The 16,665-nt window shown below is 40.5% G+C and overlaps 1 protein-coding gene and 1 long non-coding RNA gene across 4 annotated transcripts in view; both read left to right on the top strand.

Moving 5' to 3' along the window:
- Positions 1–13,621, top strand: part of LOC145443454 (uncharacterized) — a 111,303-nt gene extending 97,682 nt beyond the window's left edge. The window contains exons 1-7 of one of the 3 annotated variants that reach the window (XR_013916431.1): positions 7,113–7,618; positions 8,724–9,116; positions 9,471–9,662; positions 10,020–10,140; positions 10,529–10,720; positions 11,247–11,349; positions 11,708–13,620. This is a non-coding gene — a long non-coding RNA (uncharacterized LOC145443454). Of the gene's footprint in view, positions 1–7,112; positions 7,619–8,723; positions 9,663–10,019; positions 10,141–10,528; positions 10,721–11,246; positions 11,350–11,707 lie in introns of those variants that run through there. The other 2 variants (XR_013916430.1, XR_013916432.1) reach the window with 2 other exon arrangements.
- Positions 13,622–15,051: 1,430 nt separating this feature from the next.
- LOC145443529 (claudin-1-like) lies at positions 15,052–16,196 on the top strand. Its single transcript, XM_080321483.1, has 3 exons — positions 15,052–15,319; positions 16,001–16,102; positions 16,180–16,196. Exons 1-3 carry the CDS (start codon positions 15,052–15,054, stop codon positions 16,194–16,196), a joined length of 387 nt encoding a protein of 128 aa, XP_080177609.1.
- Positions 16,197–16,665: the final 469 nt, after the last annotated feature.

Raw genomic sequence — 16,665 nt, 5'->3', positions numbered from 1 at the left:
TGCTACATCGCATGTTACTGGCGGCTGACGGACTCTAGATTACTATAGATTACTAACCCATTAGTAGATTAGTAATCTATATAGACCAGGAATGGCCAACCTTTTCGGCTAAAGGGGCACATGCAATTTACGAACGAGTGCGCGGTCCACTAGCCACGCCAAGCGGGTAAAATTTTCTAAGTTTATAAATAAACTAGGTGAGTATTGAGGGTCTATTGTATACCACCCGCTAGGCTCGGTTTGCAAGGACACGACTGTTCGGCGTCTGAACACATCGATATCGAAGGTCTCCGATAATATGCGACATTCATTTGGTGCCTACATTTCACCGTCGACGATTTTATGCGAGCGTAAACGCGAAAAAACTTTTTTACGTAATTGCGAATACGGTTAGGCGTTTTTTTCATTTTCAGTAGGGGGTAGGCTACCAAGCAAAAAATCGTGTGACAATTAAACACGCGAAACGGGAAGAAAAATTTCGCTACTATTTTAGTTTACTGTAATGTACGACGATTTACTGAAAATGTGACTGGACCCTGGATCTGCCAATTCGTCGGAACTGATATTTTAGTCATCAACATCCCAAGTGTCGCAGCCAGAATTGTAATTTTTGGTTGGCATTGCAAGTTAACAATCTGAGCATTTCATTTTCGATAATATAATAGGACATTACCTCGCGGGCCACGCAAAACCCTCTCGCTGGCCACATTTGCGGGCCACCCCTGATAAAGACAGGACCATTCGATAATTTCAGAGCCGGAGCCGGAGCTGGAGCCGGAGCAGTGGTTATAATGCAGCTCCGGAGCTGGAGCCGGAGCTAATGTATGATAGGAGAGAGCTCCGGAGCCGGAGCTGGAGCAGTTTAAATTTACGGCTGCTCCAAAGCCCTGGTTGAAATACAAGCAATTACTACTAAATGAATACTAGTCCATCCTCAAGATTACTGTACCACGACCGACCTATCGATCTCGCCTTACAGGACATGCCATCCCATTTGAGTCGCATGCTTTTTTCTATACTATCTGCGTTACTTTTCATTCAGTGTGCATGCCTTTCTTTACATCGCCCAGGCCAAGGTGGGTGTCTGATTCCATAGACCAGAGGTCTCAAACTCAATTGTTCTCGCGGGCCAGTTTTCCAGTTTTGACGACGCCGCGGGCCGCAGCATTTATAGGGGTATTCTATGTCTTTCCAAGAAGATATGCGGAAACTAGAAATCGCCAAGTTTATGTATCAGTTTCACTGCGGTCGTTGCCCCGAATATTTCAATGACTTCTTTACCTCTGTCTGAATGAAAAGCGCACAAGTACAACACACGCGCGTCCACGTCGTCCAAATATCATATGATCGACCGAAAAGATCATCGCTCTATCAAATATGCCGGACCTGATATGTGGAACAGTATCCCGCCGGCCATCCGGCAGTCGACGAGCATGTCCAGTGTCCACATTCAAGTCGAAATACAAGCAATTACTACTAAATAAATACAGTCCATCCGCAAGATTACCGGACCACGACTGACCTATCGATCTCGCCTCCCATGACATGCCGCCCTATTTCTTGTCGCTTCCTTTTTCTATACTATTTTTCTTACTTTCATTCAGTGTGCATGCCTCCTCTTTACATCGCCTAGGCCAGCGGTTCCCAACCGGGGAGGAATTCCCCCCTTGGGGGGAATTTTGCAATTTCTAGGGAGGAATTCGACTATAGAATTGTAACGGATTTCCCAAATTGTTCATGTTCGATCTGTCATGTAGTCAACCAGTTATATCTGAAAGTATGCTTCTTATGGCTGTTTTTTGTTTGCTGAAAGTATGTTTAAATGCTATTTGAAATTTCCTTTTCATATACAAATCCCCCCACCCCTATTTTAACTAGTTCAGATGTGCTGCGGTTCGCAAGACAATTTTGTAGGCCAGCGACGGCCTCTCAATCAAATATATCCTAAGCGAGTAAATGTCATACCGAATCCATCACAACAAGGCATTTAGTGAAAGTATTATCTTATATTTTCAAGTCAACATTTTCAGACAGTTACTAAATATTCCAACGTCATCGGCATCGCTTCAAGTCGAAGAGATCGCCAGCCTTGCTGTGAAAAGCTACCCGATCGAAAAAGGGCATGGTGAACTTGGTGAAATGTTGCCGAAACGTAATGGGTGTCCTAAATTTCAATGAGCCCCAGCAGGGAATCTGATCACGTGTATGTTATATATCAGGGCAGTAACACAGTCACCGGGCTCCCAGTCACATGTCAATCTCACTTTCATAGTTTTGACTCGTGTCAAGTCGAGTCATTTTCAATTCACCATTGAGTCAAGTCCGAGTCCAAGTCACCGAGCAGACGGTCGAGTCCGAGTCATGGTATTATGACTCGAGTACGAGTCCAAGTCACACACAAGTCAACACTGTTTGGTGATATTGAATGATTTGGATTTATGATATACTAATTTTCCTGACTTGTTTCTCGTCGCATTGTCAAGTACCAGGATCAATAGACGAAATTCCAACATTCATGTCCAACTTTACTGTTCTTCGAAATTACAATGAAATGTCGGTCTTGGCCGTTGTACAGCCTTGAGTCATATGGCTTGGTTCGAGTCATGCACAATGACTCGAGTCCAAGTCGAGTCAATACCCAAATTGTCTCGAGTCGAGTCGTTTCCGTATTTTGAGAAAATGACTCAAGTCAAGTCGAGTTATCAGATAATGGTGACTCGAGTCAAACTCGAGTCTGGTCAGCCCGGCTGTGTATGAAAGTGCCCCTATTGTTGGCGAAATGCATACGCAAACTTGAAAAAAAAATCGCGATACCACCAGTAAATTTATGGATACTGATTTTTCACTGCAGTTATATTAGCGATTGCTGCATGGTATGCCGGAAACACAAATGGACGTGTGGGGCTCTGTTGAGTCAAGCCTTCCAGAATATGTGTGATTGGGACCAAGACCATGGTTGTTGGAGGTCTATAAAGTGTTATTACAGCACTGCTAGAAACAAACACTCGGTACCGCCCGTCTTATTCTCTCAGTCAACAGGTGTTTGCGCGGTAAAAATGACCATTTTTAATCATCGGGCAGATTTATCCTTAGGGGGGAATTTTGGCTAAAATTTCGGCCAAGGGAGGCACGAGATGAAAAAGGTTGGGAACCACTGGCCTAGGCCAAGGTGGGTGTCTGATTCCATAGACAACTCCTAGTCGCTTCGACATCTTCCTTTCTTTTCATTGTATCGCATTTTTTGTGGTGTATTGAACTGATAAAATTGCTAATAAACCAATGATGATGATGATGAGTGATGACGTATAGGCGTTATTTGGCGGGAATGAATTGTCCTATTGAAGGCGAGCCAATCAAACAGACTGACGGTAAACACACATCGTCAAAATGTGACTTTCTCTTGTATCAATTTAGGCCTAGCACGAAAAGATTCGCCGCATTTATAACTATTAGAATATAATTGTTGTTGTAGGCTACTTGATATATATTAATTATAAGATATAGACATCATATGGTCGGAAAAATGTGTGCTGCCATCATAAAAGCTATCGGGTTATAATTTTGCAGCTATACTATGAATATTTTGAATTTAACAGATTGATAATAGAGACTGATCTGAAACAAAACACTTTTAGGATGGGCATTGTATTCCCAATCCAGGATTCGGGTAGCCTATACGTCTGCAGAGTAGGCTATTAATCTCATGGCCAAATATCTTCAAATATAGGAGCGGAAAGAACATAAATATAATATAACTATATTAAACATGGTTTAGCGACCAAAGACGTAAACTAACAGATTGCCAATGGTTGCCATAACTACTTGCTTAGTTAGCGAAATACCAAGCTGCGACCTTCTGATCTATTACTATTCCCCTGATACGCGATTAGTTCGTTGCGTCCATGGTTCTAACGAATTCACGGCATTCCGAGTCACTCCCAGTCCACTCGAGTCATTTTCCTTTTGCCATCGAGATAGCCCAAGTCTGAGTAATTCAAAGAGAGGTCGCGTCCAATTCCAAGTCACGAATCGTCTAAGGGTCAGGTTTTGTCATCATGAATTGGAACTGTGGCGATGATATAGTGAATCTTCCACTGCACGGTAGCGTTTACAATTGATGTGATAGTGAAGTTTGATGAATAGTTTGAGGCTTTAGGAGCAATTTATGAGAGTATTTTCACTTTAAAACCTGAAAAGATTTGTGACACCTAAATATTGTTAAATTAATAAAAATCTAAAATTTCGTCGCGGGCCGCAAAAAATGCATAGGACATGGAGCAAGGCATATTTCACAGATACCGTAGTTTCACGACCGTCTCGGCGTTTTACTAGGGCATACTTTGGATGTGCTTCAATGAGCTCGACATATTTGCAGAGAGGATCGCTTTTATTTCGGACAAATTTCCTCAGGTGTGCATCTTTGCTGAATATCAATCAATCTGGATTAGACTGAGCGGCGAGCGTGCATCGATCGACGACGAAACGAACAGAAACGTTCATGCAGAGTGACTCCGGTGGCAGTATACATAATGTTGTCATTATAATATATACATAATAATGAGATTATAATAGAGTGCAAGGCGTCTGCTAACACCACTACCAAGTGCTCTCTGGCGATGCGCGTAAGAGTTGTGATTGACCTCCATATCGTCTGATTTGCCCGCTCACACTGACTGTTACCCGTAGGGCGATAAGGAGTGTTACACGACTGGTCGTAACACCCTTTCGGATCAAAAACTCGTTGACATCTTCAGAGAGAAAGGACTTACCCCTGTCACTATATGCACATAGCCAGGCAGTCCAAACAAAGCGACCAATGACGATAAGTAGCTAACAACAGTCTGCGACGTCATATGGCGCAGGGGAAGACGAAACGAAAACTACTGAATTCATCGATTACAACATGCAAGCAAGGTCGCTTTCCAGCAACTGGTCCATTAAAATATATAGCCTACTCACGCGATCCCATAACATAATAGCTTTGACGAGAGTAGGCTAAATGCTTATGGTCTGAAAATCGAGGTTCAATTTCAGCAAATTCTGGACAATTTCGGCACTCCTTTATTTCTTCTGTGGAAAAAGGTAAAAATTTATCTCGAACGAAATGCATGAAATGCAAAAACGAAATGCACTCCTGAGTGAGACAGGGTTACGTGAATATTCCGAAAGCTCGATCCTGTAAAGGCACAAACTCTCGACATCGAATCGGCGGATACGTTGTCTTTGCCTGGTCGACAAGGACAATTTTGTATTCTTTATAAACCGTTTGTTACATAACGGACCAATTTTACCGGAGAAATTCTATATCCACTTCTTCGAGTAGTAAGAAAACATCCCCAGACGACGTTTCAAACTTTTCCCGTCACAAGGCGCAGGTAAGTCAACCAGATGCTTCAGATGAGCAGGATCAGGCTTCATGGAGTCAGGAGCGACGATGTGACCAAAAATGGACAATTCTTTAACACAGAACGTCCACTTGTTAACATTCAAAGTGAGATCACAAACCTTTGCAGCGGTTACAAAAGATTCCAAACATTCATCATGCTGTTGCTTATTTGTAGCGCCATAAATGGTAATGTCGTCTAGATAAGCGACAGTGCCTTTCAGTCTGTTGCCTTCTATAAATCTGTCAATAAAGCGTTGAAACGCAGCAACTCCATTAGTGACTCCAAAAGGGAGCCCGTAAAGTTAACATAGACGACCACAAGCTTCGAATGCAGTAAAAAGCTTATCATTACTTTAAAGAGGTACCTGATGGTAAGCGAACTTCAAATCTATCGGACTGTTCCATTTACCTCGAGCTACTTCATTTATAACGTTTTCAATCTTCGCAAGCGGATACGCATCGAGCGGAGTATACCGGTTGATTATTTGAGAGTAATGTATGTATTGTATATGTCTGGAGTCCTTTACCACCAACACCTGAGCTCTCCACAGAGATGAGGAAGGTTCGATCACTCCAGATTCCAAAAGTATAAACACCTTGTCATCATTACTGTAGTTTCTAGACTTAGTAGCCAATGGCTTCACGTTTCCATCAACAAACCGAAAAATACACGGCGTCTCGACCACTTTAGCAGCTATCACATTACAAGCATCGGTTGCTGCTGTTGTATCAGCGCTCCCGTCCGAGCTTGCATTATGTGACCATCCCATCGCCACCGCCACTCGATCTGCCACTGGTGATGGTTAGATCTCCATCACCACTGAATTTAAAAACAATTTCATTCTGCTTTTCGAAGAAGTTAGGCCTAGAACCAAATCGCAACAAAGATCGTCGAGAACGCCAAACCAAACAGACTTATATATATTCGATTACTCAAATCCACAGGAACACGCTAACGAAACCATTGACTTTGGTGGCGAATTGTCCTGAAGCGAGTTTGATCATGGCTTGCAGTCCTCCAGCCTTTCAAACCAAGCGGAGCGGCTACATTAGAATCCATGTAATTCTCCTAAGCTCCGGATCAAGAAAGGCACGAAACTTTGCTTTACGAACGTAAGCGGGGACGGTAGTGTGGGACAGCGAGGAACAGCCATTAGATGCAGGAATGTACGAGATTCGAGGCTCAGTGACAGACGCAGCTATTTTCAATACTTAGGATCGACACATTTTACCCAAATGTCCTTGCCTTTGGCACTTGAAACACCTCACGTACCGAGCAGGGCATAGGGCACGGTCTAAAACGTGACTGTTACATATACGGTTACCATATTTTGGAACCGAGAAAAGAAGACACTTTGACCAAATCAGAAAAGTTCTGTGTTCAAGACTGAAATCAGCGGATTTTGCTATTTTTGCTGGAAAATAGGCGGAGTTGACCAAAAATACGTCATCGATTCCGTTCGGCTCCCGATTTGCACACTTTTTACTCATATTCGGTGGCGTTAACTAAAAAAAAGTCGTCACTTCGGATCGAACCACGAATTTCCCGCTCGAACGTCCGTATTTGCTATTTTGTGTCATTTATGCACATTTTCACTCGAAAATGTCCATTATCTTAGCTGTAAATGCTGTAAAGGAGGACATTTAGGCGTCCTCGTAGGACATTTTCAAAACCCCGAAAAGGGAGGACAAATCCTCATAAAGGAGGACAGATGGTAACCCTACACTCTAAATCCGCAAGGTCGTATTGAACACTTCATAACACTTTATTCTGCGTACAGACACACTTTTTGGGCATATAAACGCATATGACCATTATCGTCGCAACGCTTCTGCGTATTTCTCCGTTTATATGTAACACTTCGCCACTGCGGCTTACTTTCAATAACATTTATACTTAGTAATTTATCATCAATTTCGCATTCATAAACAATCGGTACGTTTGGGCATCACATAAAATCATGGTATATGTAAAACAACATTATTCAATTGACCAAACCACTAAGTTTGAGAGTATTATTTCAATAGAATATACATATTTCCCTGTGACGCAGAGGGTCACCACCTTCGTTACGGTAGAGCGCGCTCGATTTAAGTTTGGAATTTGAATTGGTTGGTCGTCAGGCTTCAGGCACAGAGTAGGGTACACGAAAAGACTTTGCGGAATGGATATATTGAAGCAGTTTCTGCTACCTGCTGGCGTAAAGGATCATAACATCCATGTACTGTAAGGTATGGAAAGCGGTAAATGTTATTGATTATATGTAATGTGAGAATAGTCATAAAATGAGCTCGTTTTGACATTGCAGTAAGGTCTTTGTTTTAGATGTTTTAATAGGCTACTGATATCCCTTATTCATATTAATGTTCTTTGGATGTTTTGTAGTATATGATTCGTCTGATCTTATTGCTGGTTGATCGAGCTTCGAATCTGATAATATACCAGGCTGCTACCTGGTCCAGTACTACGGTACTGATGGGAAGCTGCTATCGAACTAACTTTTTTGATATATAGATAAAGGAATGTTCTCTCTATCCACACTGAAATATCCCTATGGAGGCGATATTGTGGTGCATTGTGGACAAGTACTGCAATGTCAGCAATTGAATACCGGTATGACAGTCATGCAACGGTTTGATGGTTTTTCAACTGCAACATATTTTACACTGTACTGTTTATTTTAAGTGGTGAGGTGTTAAATAAGGCGATTTTTTTTGACATGTCAAAATCGGTCAAAATTTTGTCAAAATTGTTTAAAAAGTCAAAAAAAATTTGGCAACTTGCATTTCGTTAGTTTCATAGTTGATTGCACTGTCGCTGAACTTATCATTTTACAAATTACATCTTGTAGCTTACTTTATAGTCCTACCGTTGTAGACGGACCATCGTCTGCTCATTGTGAATTATAAACTCTGAAATGAAACAATTGCTCAACGTAGCCTACTGCAGTATCCTAACTGAAGCAAGACTGCGTGGGCATTGGTTCTTCTATTAGAAACCGTATGATGAAAAATTACTATGCTGACAACTTTGTCATAATGAAGCAACACGGTGTGTCATCTGCAGTGTACGCACAACTTCAGTGTTGCCGGCCAACAACTGCTGCGGGTGAATGTTCTTTCTCCATTCTTGTCGAGCTACTTAGTAAAGACAGACACTTTCTAGCCGAAAATGTAGGAAAGTATCTTTTGTTGTACTACAAAAAAGTTTTAATTATTTCTACCATAATACGAGATGTAACTAATACTGGAATTCTTCATGGGCCGAGATTTCGATAAAATAAGGTTTTTTCATTAGAAAATTTGTCAGTTTTCATGCCAAAAGATTTTTTTTCAGTTCAAACTACTTCGGAAGAACAGACAGCTCCAGCCAGAAATAAAGATAAGTACCGACGCGGTAGTACAATTCTAACATTATGTGAGAAATACCTAATTTAAGTACATGGGGTCAAAATTAGGTTTTTTATCGTCAAAATATGTGTGAATTTGTATCTTTAGGTCAAAATCTTCCTATTTTAGGTCCAAAAAATAGCCCTGATAATGGCACAGCCAAACAAACAATCTTTTCAATAAACCATGGATCACACGGGGTAGTATTTGTTTTGCCCAATCCCCAAATTTGACTTTCCTGAGTTTATTATGATACGGTAACTGAACTAAACTCTATTTTGCAGCTAGTATGTATTGAAATTGGCACCTTTTTGAAATGCATTTGCTATATGGAATACTGGTAAGCATCACGGTGGTTTGTAAGTGAACTGGTATATCCTTAGATAATGAATTTGATTCTGTTGCATTCGGTTATCTTCGTGGTAAAGATTTTTATGAATGTTTGCTGATAAAATTTCACTAAAATTGTTAACAATCCAGGAAGTATACTACCTGTGCCAGAGTAAAATTGGTGGTAACGTCAGGTGCAACTTTCCATTCCATTACTTAATTATTCTATGAAAGACACCCTTTTGTCACTCACAACTTATTGCAGAAAACAACAAGTGTATCCAGTATGATATCTGTGTGATTACTGAGTACGGTAGTTCATTTGTATTGCGAATTTTTGAAACAAATATTTTCTTTTCAATAGCCTTGGATTGATCCTCAAATTCGTCCAACTGATGTCGACTCCTTGAAAAGAGCCCCCTGGGTCTACCGTGACTGCGGTATCAGACAATGTTGACAGTGACGTGAGGAGTCGTTCGTAACGGGTTTTGTGCCGGCACAGTCATCTTATGCGATACAGACCTTTTCTCAAGAATCCATGGATACATGTGATTATGTAAGCCTATTTATTCATTTTATATATCACCATTGATTATGTAATTTTCTGGTATTTGCAGTCCTACTTTTCTCACGAACTATCTCGCAGAGTAGCCTACGGACTATTCGATATGAGCTGAAAAAGGCTTCATCTGTGTACACTGTACACTGTACAGAGATGTGGTTGAACGTAATGAGCTCGTGTAATGTGTACTTTAACTATTGCTTACTGAACTATAATGGGCTAGGTCAGTGGTTCTCAACCTGGGGGGCTGATCACCTCTCCTGCGCTTCTGTAACCTACCTGTGTGAAATATTTATATTTACTTCTGCATAAAATTTACAATTTTCCTTTGGTATTTATCGTATTTTCTAGAAGCAGCATTTGGATTTGACCAGTAAAAAGATGGAGCCGCCATGGCACGCCACGAATCAGGGACTCATCAAGCCTGGGTTGCGGCTGATGGAAAGAATATGAAAAATGCCCTAATGTGCAGGTAGTATGTATTGCAATTCGCACTTTTTTGAAATGCATTTGGTGTTTAAAATACTGGTAAGCATCGCAGTGTTTCGTAAGTAAACTGGTATATCCTTAGATAATGAATTTGATTCTGCTGCACTCGGTTACCTTCGTGATAAAGATTTTCCTGAATGTTTGTGGGTAAAATTCACTAAAATGATTAATAATCCAGGAAGTATGCTACCTGTGCCAGAGTAAAATTGGTGGTAGCGTCACGTGCAACTTTCCATTCCATTATTTAATTATTCTATGAAAGACACACTTCTGTCACGCACAATTGTATTTAGTCTGATATCTGCGTGAATACTGAATAGTTAGTTCAGTTTTATTGCAAATTTTTGAAACAAATATTTTCTATTCAATAGTCTTGGATTGGTCCTCAAATTCGTCCAACTGATGTCAACTTCTTGAGAAGAGCCCTCTTGTTCTTCTCTGCCTGCGCTATCAGACAATGTTGACAGTGACGTGAGGACTCACTCGTAACGGATTTTTCCCGGTGCAGTCATCTTATGCGATACATACGTTTGTCTCAAGAACCCATGGATACGTATGGTTATGTAAGCCTATTTATTAATTTTATATATCACCATTTGTGCTGTTTTTTTGCAGTCCTACTTTTCTCACAAACTATCCAGTAGAGCCGATATGAGCTGAAAATGGCTTCATCTGTATACATTGAACAGAGGTGTAGTTGAACGTAATAAGCTCGTGTAACTTGTATTTGAGCTATTGCTTACTGAACTATAACGCACTAGGTGAACATCAAATTAGGAGAATTTCCAATTTGCATTAATTAAATATCATCCGGAAGGAAGGATTTTAAATGATTGACAACAGTTACAATTCCTGCAATGAAGGAAAAGTCCTCAAGTTTTTGCTCTAAAGACGACCGAAGGTGTGATATATTTCTCGTCTAAATTCAAAGCAGCTATATAATTTTAGATTAAAAGTCATATGTAAATCCTATGTCAATTATCATAATGGAAATCTGAACCCATAGAAACAGCGATTCTAACCCCATCAATACAATTTATTTTGCTATATTTATTGTCTGATCTTGTTTGCAATCAATTTTATTTTCAGCAAAATGAGGTTGATTAAGTCAACTGTCTTCTTCTTCAAGTCAAATGGAGTGACAAACGAATATATGTTCAAGTTCCGAGGGCATGTCTTATCATTGAATCAGGTAATCTTTCTGTTTTATGGGCCATGCAAGTTTAGAAAGACCTGCAACGTTTTGCTATGAATTTCATTCAAAGTCACATTTCTGCATTTTCACTGTTGCCTAGCAATACCTGCCATGTTAATGTAAATGTCAAAATGGCCGAATAGAAAAATATACAGACCTGATTAAAGATATTTTTATTGGTCGTTTTGCTAATTTTAGACTTACTCTAACTCAGTGATAGGATTTCACATGTAGCCGAGCGCCTTTCCCGTGCTTCTGTAACCTACCTATCTGAAATATTTTTATTTATTTCTGCATAAAAATTAGAATTTTCCTTGGCATATTCAAAACTTTGGTATTTCATCATATTTTCAAGGAGCACCACTCGGAGTCGACCAGTAAGAACACGTAGCCGCCATGGCACGCCTCGAAGCAAAGATTCATCAAGCCTTGGTTGCAGCTGATCGCAAGAATATAAAAATGCTTCGGCGAAGATGGCGCATTCAGAAAGATTGTTGACATTTTGAGCTGCTATGCATTGAAGTTATCACATCCTAAAGGAGGAGTTCTCGAACTGGGGGCGTGAAAGCATTTGAAGGGGCGCGCGATACTGCAGTCAACTGAATTTATTTCACGCGGTGCGATTTACCTCTATCTCATAGCTAGTTCTCATTGTATAGCCAGAATTTCATATTGGACTATTCTCTCCCTAGCAGCCATTAACTTCCATGCCCTCAAACTATCCATCCGTTGGGATTTCTAGCATTCTGGTTGTTTTTTATTTTAAGATATGACGATAAGGGGTGTGCGATATTTTTTGCTATCATAAAGGGGGGCTGGGAACCACTGCTGTAATGACTTTCAGATTTCATTTTTTTTGCAGCACACTGTGGTAAAGGACAACAAAAATCTTTTCTATAAATCTGCAAAATTTGTATTGAATCGAAGAAACCATTCTTGTTTAAACTAAAAGTGATTGGCATTACCATGATATAAATACTTGTAATGCAAGCACTGGAATATTTTTGTTGCCTGGTTAGCGGGCCCAATTTCATTAAAAATTAAGAAATACTTGTGGTTGGTTTTCTTGGTAGTGGTAGCGGTACTGATACATTTGTTATGTTTGTTAATAATAAACTTTGCAATTTACAAACCATAATTTGATACGTTTTCCATAAGTTGTAATGATTTGCGTTGATCGTGTTTTCTGCTAATGGACGTAACCAATGAATTTGACTCCATGCCCGTCACGAAAAGTTGAGACACTAAATGATATTTTGTTATTACTATCCCAGTGCATCGTTTTCATTCCCATGATTGAGTGAGTTGCATGATATTTGTAGTGAGTTTGCTCTGAATCATTTGTGATGTTGGTGATTTCATGAACTATTTCGGATACGGTTTCAACTGCTGATTTGAATTTATAAAACCCTGTCTCAGCAGCTATTGGAAATTTGAATGTTTGCACGTATTTATTCAATATTCACCCAGGTTGAGTGTTATAAGTGTCATTTCTGAATGAAGCAATAAAATCCGATGTCATTTTGAGCCCTGCGTTCCGGTGACAGGTCAACCAGCCACTTTGAGACTGAACACTTGTTTAGGTAAACACTTTAAATTTAAACACTTCACAACACTTCTAAGTGTTCATTTTTGGATCACAAATCGTGTTCAATTTTCCGGGTTGAGCAACACTTCTAAATTTAGAGTGTACTGTTACCACAAAATATGCACTTAGACGATTGACGACGGACTATACTGTGACTTCACTTGCATCATTATTGATAGCAATGTGTGCGTATATGCGCTATTCACAGTAGCGGAGGTCTCATAGGAACGGGAGAAGCACTCTGCTTTCTCCATCGTGTCTGCAACTTGAAGCACTTTTTCCCAAGATAGTTCCTCGTGTTCCAGAAGACGAAGACGTACATCTGCTGATCGAAATCCAGAAATGAACGCATCGCGTACAGATTCTTCCAAATGCGTTTCTGCGGTAACAGCGGCTTGAATGAACTCGCATTTCTTGCACAATGTAAACAAGTCTTGTGCAAATTCAGATACGCCCTCACTCGTCATTTGTTTTCTGGCCGAGAAGTTATGACGAGCGTAAATAGTATTGCTCTTCTTGACATGCATCTTCTACAATTTTTCCATTGCATCAAGGTAGTTCTCCTTATCTTCGATATACGAAAATATCTTAGCAGACAAATATCCACCCATAATGGCGATCTGATTTATGGCGACAAGGGCGGGTGAATCTAATCCACTTCCAGACGATGCAGAGCCGGCACTTCTTGATTGCTCAACGGCTTCAATACAGCCCTCCAACATACGCTTCCAATGGTTGAAAACATTCTGCGAATCCATCGCACGCGGTAACACTTCCAATACCGGTAAGCGGATGAGCTTCTCGTTGTATGCAGCCATGTCTTTTACAACAAAGACGCTACGTTCATTTAGTTAATAAAATTGTACTGAAAACGTACTATACGACCTCAACGCAAATTTGGTTTGTGAAGACTCTAGCAACTAAACGCGATACACCAAAACATCCAATATATATAGGTAGGGTAACGTGCGGGACAGTGCGGGTATAATCAACACACATCAAGAGGTCACGAAGAAACGATAAGCACCACAGTAGGACGGAAATCTTTGTCGCCATTCGTCACACAACATCAATCTCCCGAAAATCGGTAAATCCATTCCTAATCCGAAAAAAAATCACAAATCCGGTTTTCCCAAATCCTAATGCATGCTCATGTCTGATACTCGCTATAGTCAGTTTGGTGGCAGCGAAGATATACCTCGCAATTCGAAAGTACAGACACCTCCTTCTATCTATAACGGCTAAAAGCCTGCCAGCCTCGACCAAATCTACTTTTTTAATTTCTAAACTTTTAATTTTCTACTTCCACTTGACGTAGTGATGGCATGACATGGAAATTTCAAATCTACTTCTACTTGTAAATAAATTGACGGCGATACTTCTCCGTGTACTTGAGTAGTAACAACGCTGACTGCTTTGACTGTCTCTGGTTACGAATAAGAATTGTTGGGTTCAAAAATATGTGATCGCATGCGCGCGCAGCCAGTTTCACCACAAACGATATTAAATAAATAAATTCACGTTCGCTGTAATAAAATTGTAATGCCATTATGGCGGCAGATATGGGCATGCCCAAGCTGTTTAATTTGAGGTCTAGTTACTGGTGGAAAGATAACCATATGGAACGTAGAAGGAACTGGAATCCAGTAGGTGAAGGATCGGTAATGCTGAAGTACTCATTGCTGGTGCAACTGAAAGGTTCAGAACAGAGTTGGAGAGCCGTAAAAATTTCAGCTTTTCGATTATTAGATAGGAATTAATATTACTGAATACGAAAAAGCGTGGAAATTGAGTTCAATTCCGAGTCAGGTAGAAAAATTAAGTTCAGTTGATATCAAATCAGATTTCAGTCTCATAAGCACGAGAATGGCAAATGATTGTACATCAAGCTCGGCTCGTTTCGCACTATGCAGCTTTCATAGAGCATTTTCGGTAAAACCATAGACATGTGAGCATTGAATGATTTCACAAAATGGATCACAAATTAGCCCCTAAAGCTCTCTGATTACGCCACTGCCTTTGGCCTGATTTAGACTTGTCTCAGTTACCACAAGAACAATGATTCCGGACGCAACGAAAATGAAATAGCTACATCAATATTGATAGATAAGATGCGATGTGATTACGCTTCCAGAAGATCAAAGTGTTTAACCCCGATGGCGAATTGCGGGTTTATTGGCAGCGCCTTATGTGCGGTCGCGACTGTTGGCATCCTGTATTGCCTCGCGTCCAGATATTGGAAGATCAACTCACAAGTTGCATCACAAGGAAGATATTACGGGGTGCAGGAGTACGAGGGACTATGGGTGCGGTGTTCAAGCAACGTGGTGGGATTTTTTCAATGCGACAAATTTGACAAGTCAATATTTGAACTGGAAGGTTAGTCCCGTGCTGATCGTGCTGAAATATAGCGAGCGTGTGGTGAGTGGGTTTCCCTGGTTAACATGTGTTGTAACGTAAATATATTTTTTGTAGTATAGTTTACACTTCTAGAAACAATTTAATATTGGAAATATATTGATATTGAAATATACCCGAATATTTTCGGCTGGCCACGACGAAACAATACTTTGTCGTACCCCTGCAAAATGTTTTCTTGCCCCCGCCCCCCACAAAGGAGGTTAAATCAATCTTATGGGGTGACTCAGACCCCCTGGATCCCTTCGTCACAGCAATATTCGTCGCCGGCCATGTAGACATCTACGATGGACACTGGGCAATGGGACGTATTTATATGTTGAGTGTTTCTGCGGTATAGACTTCCTTTATTACTGTTCGTTCAATGTGCTTACCTTTTCTTTACATGGCCTCGGCTCAGGTGGGTTTTCTGATTTCAAAAACCACTTCAAGTGGTTTCGACATCTTCTTATCTTTTTATTGTATCGCAATCTTGCGGTGTTTTGGGTTGTTTATTGAAGTTCTGTACCTCCAAGAGTGTCCTTTTCTTTATACCTGTAGTGAATAAAAGCCTATACAAGCTTATGTCTGTTAGTAGGTCACGACTACCACACCTGCATGTCACTAGACGAGACCAGTACCTGGAACGTATTCTGTTTTCAGCCACCCTACACGCCCAGCGTGGAATGATGGTGACCGCGTCCATACTTGCTTTCGGAGGTCTGCTAGGGGGCTGTCTGGGGCTGAATTGCGTCCACGCCGTTCGTAGAAGACAGAAGGTCTACTCAGCCAGGGGAGGGGGAATTCTATTCTTTGTTTCGTGTACGAATTGTTTCATCCAGGCGTTTGCAATCTATGAGCCATGGCCTAGTAGTGAACGGATGCGGTCAGTAATACAGTAACGAAGTATTAATGCTTTTTCGGAGTACTCAATTTCATTTTTCCAACTCGCACTACTTACTAGAGGATCGTGTTTGTAGACTACTTCCACTTCTGACTAACGGTTTTCAGTTTTTAATGCAAAACTAAAGGCTTTTGAATATATATTTTTATTACTAACTTACTTGGAAATCACTAATTCTACTGTAATTCAATAGAAATTTATGTTACTTCAACTTGAGTGCAACGATGATTACTTTGATCACATCTGATCATCACGCTGTTTTCAATATCTCACAGAGCTGGCAGGGTAGCCTATACAGCAGGGGTGTCAAACTATATATTACCACTCTCAAATTTTATTACACTGGGCAACAATTTTGAACGAAAAATCTGTTGACTTTGATTTTGCACTTGATTTAGGCTAATTTTGGCGTGCTGATTCCAAA

Source organism: Botryllus schlosseri, chromosome 7 (assembly GCF_051294905.1).
Source record: "Botryllus schlosseri isolate E-star chromosome 7, Bs_hap1, whole genome shotgun sequence".
Classification (NCBI taxonomy): Eukaryota; Metazoa; Chordata; class Ascidiacea; order Stolidobranchia; family Styelidae; genus Botryllus; species Botryllus schlosseri.
The sequence above is the reverse complement of the archived record's forward strand: the minus strand, read 5'-3'. Positions and strand labels throughout refer to the sequence as shown.

Bases quoted from the DNA above. Each gene is read 5' to 3' on its own strand.
- LOC145443529 (XM_080321483.1), top strand. From the start codon at position 15,052: ATGCGATGTGATTACGCTTCCAGAAGATCAAAGTGTTTAACCCCGATG. The intron at 15,320-16,000 runs GTTAGTCCCGTG...TTCTGTTTTCAG, and splicing joins GTCAATATTTGAACTGGAAG to CCACCCTACACGCCCAGCGT.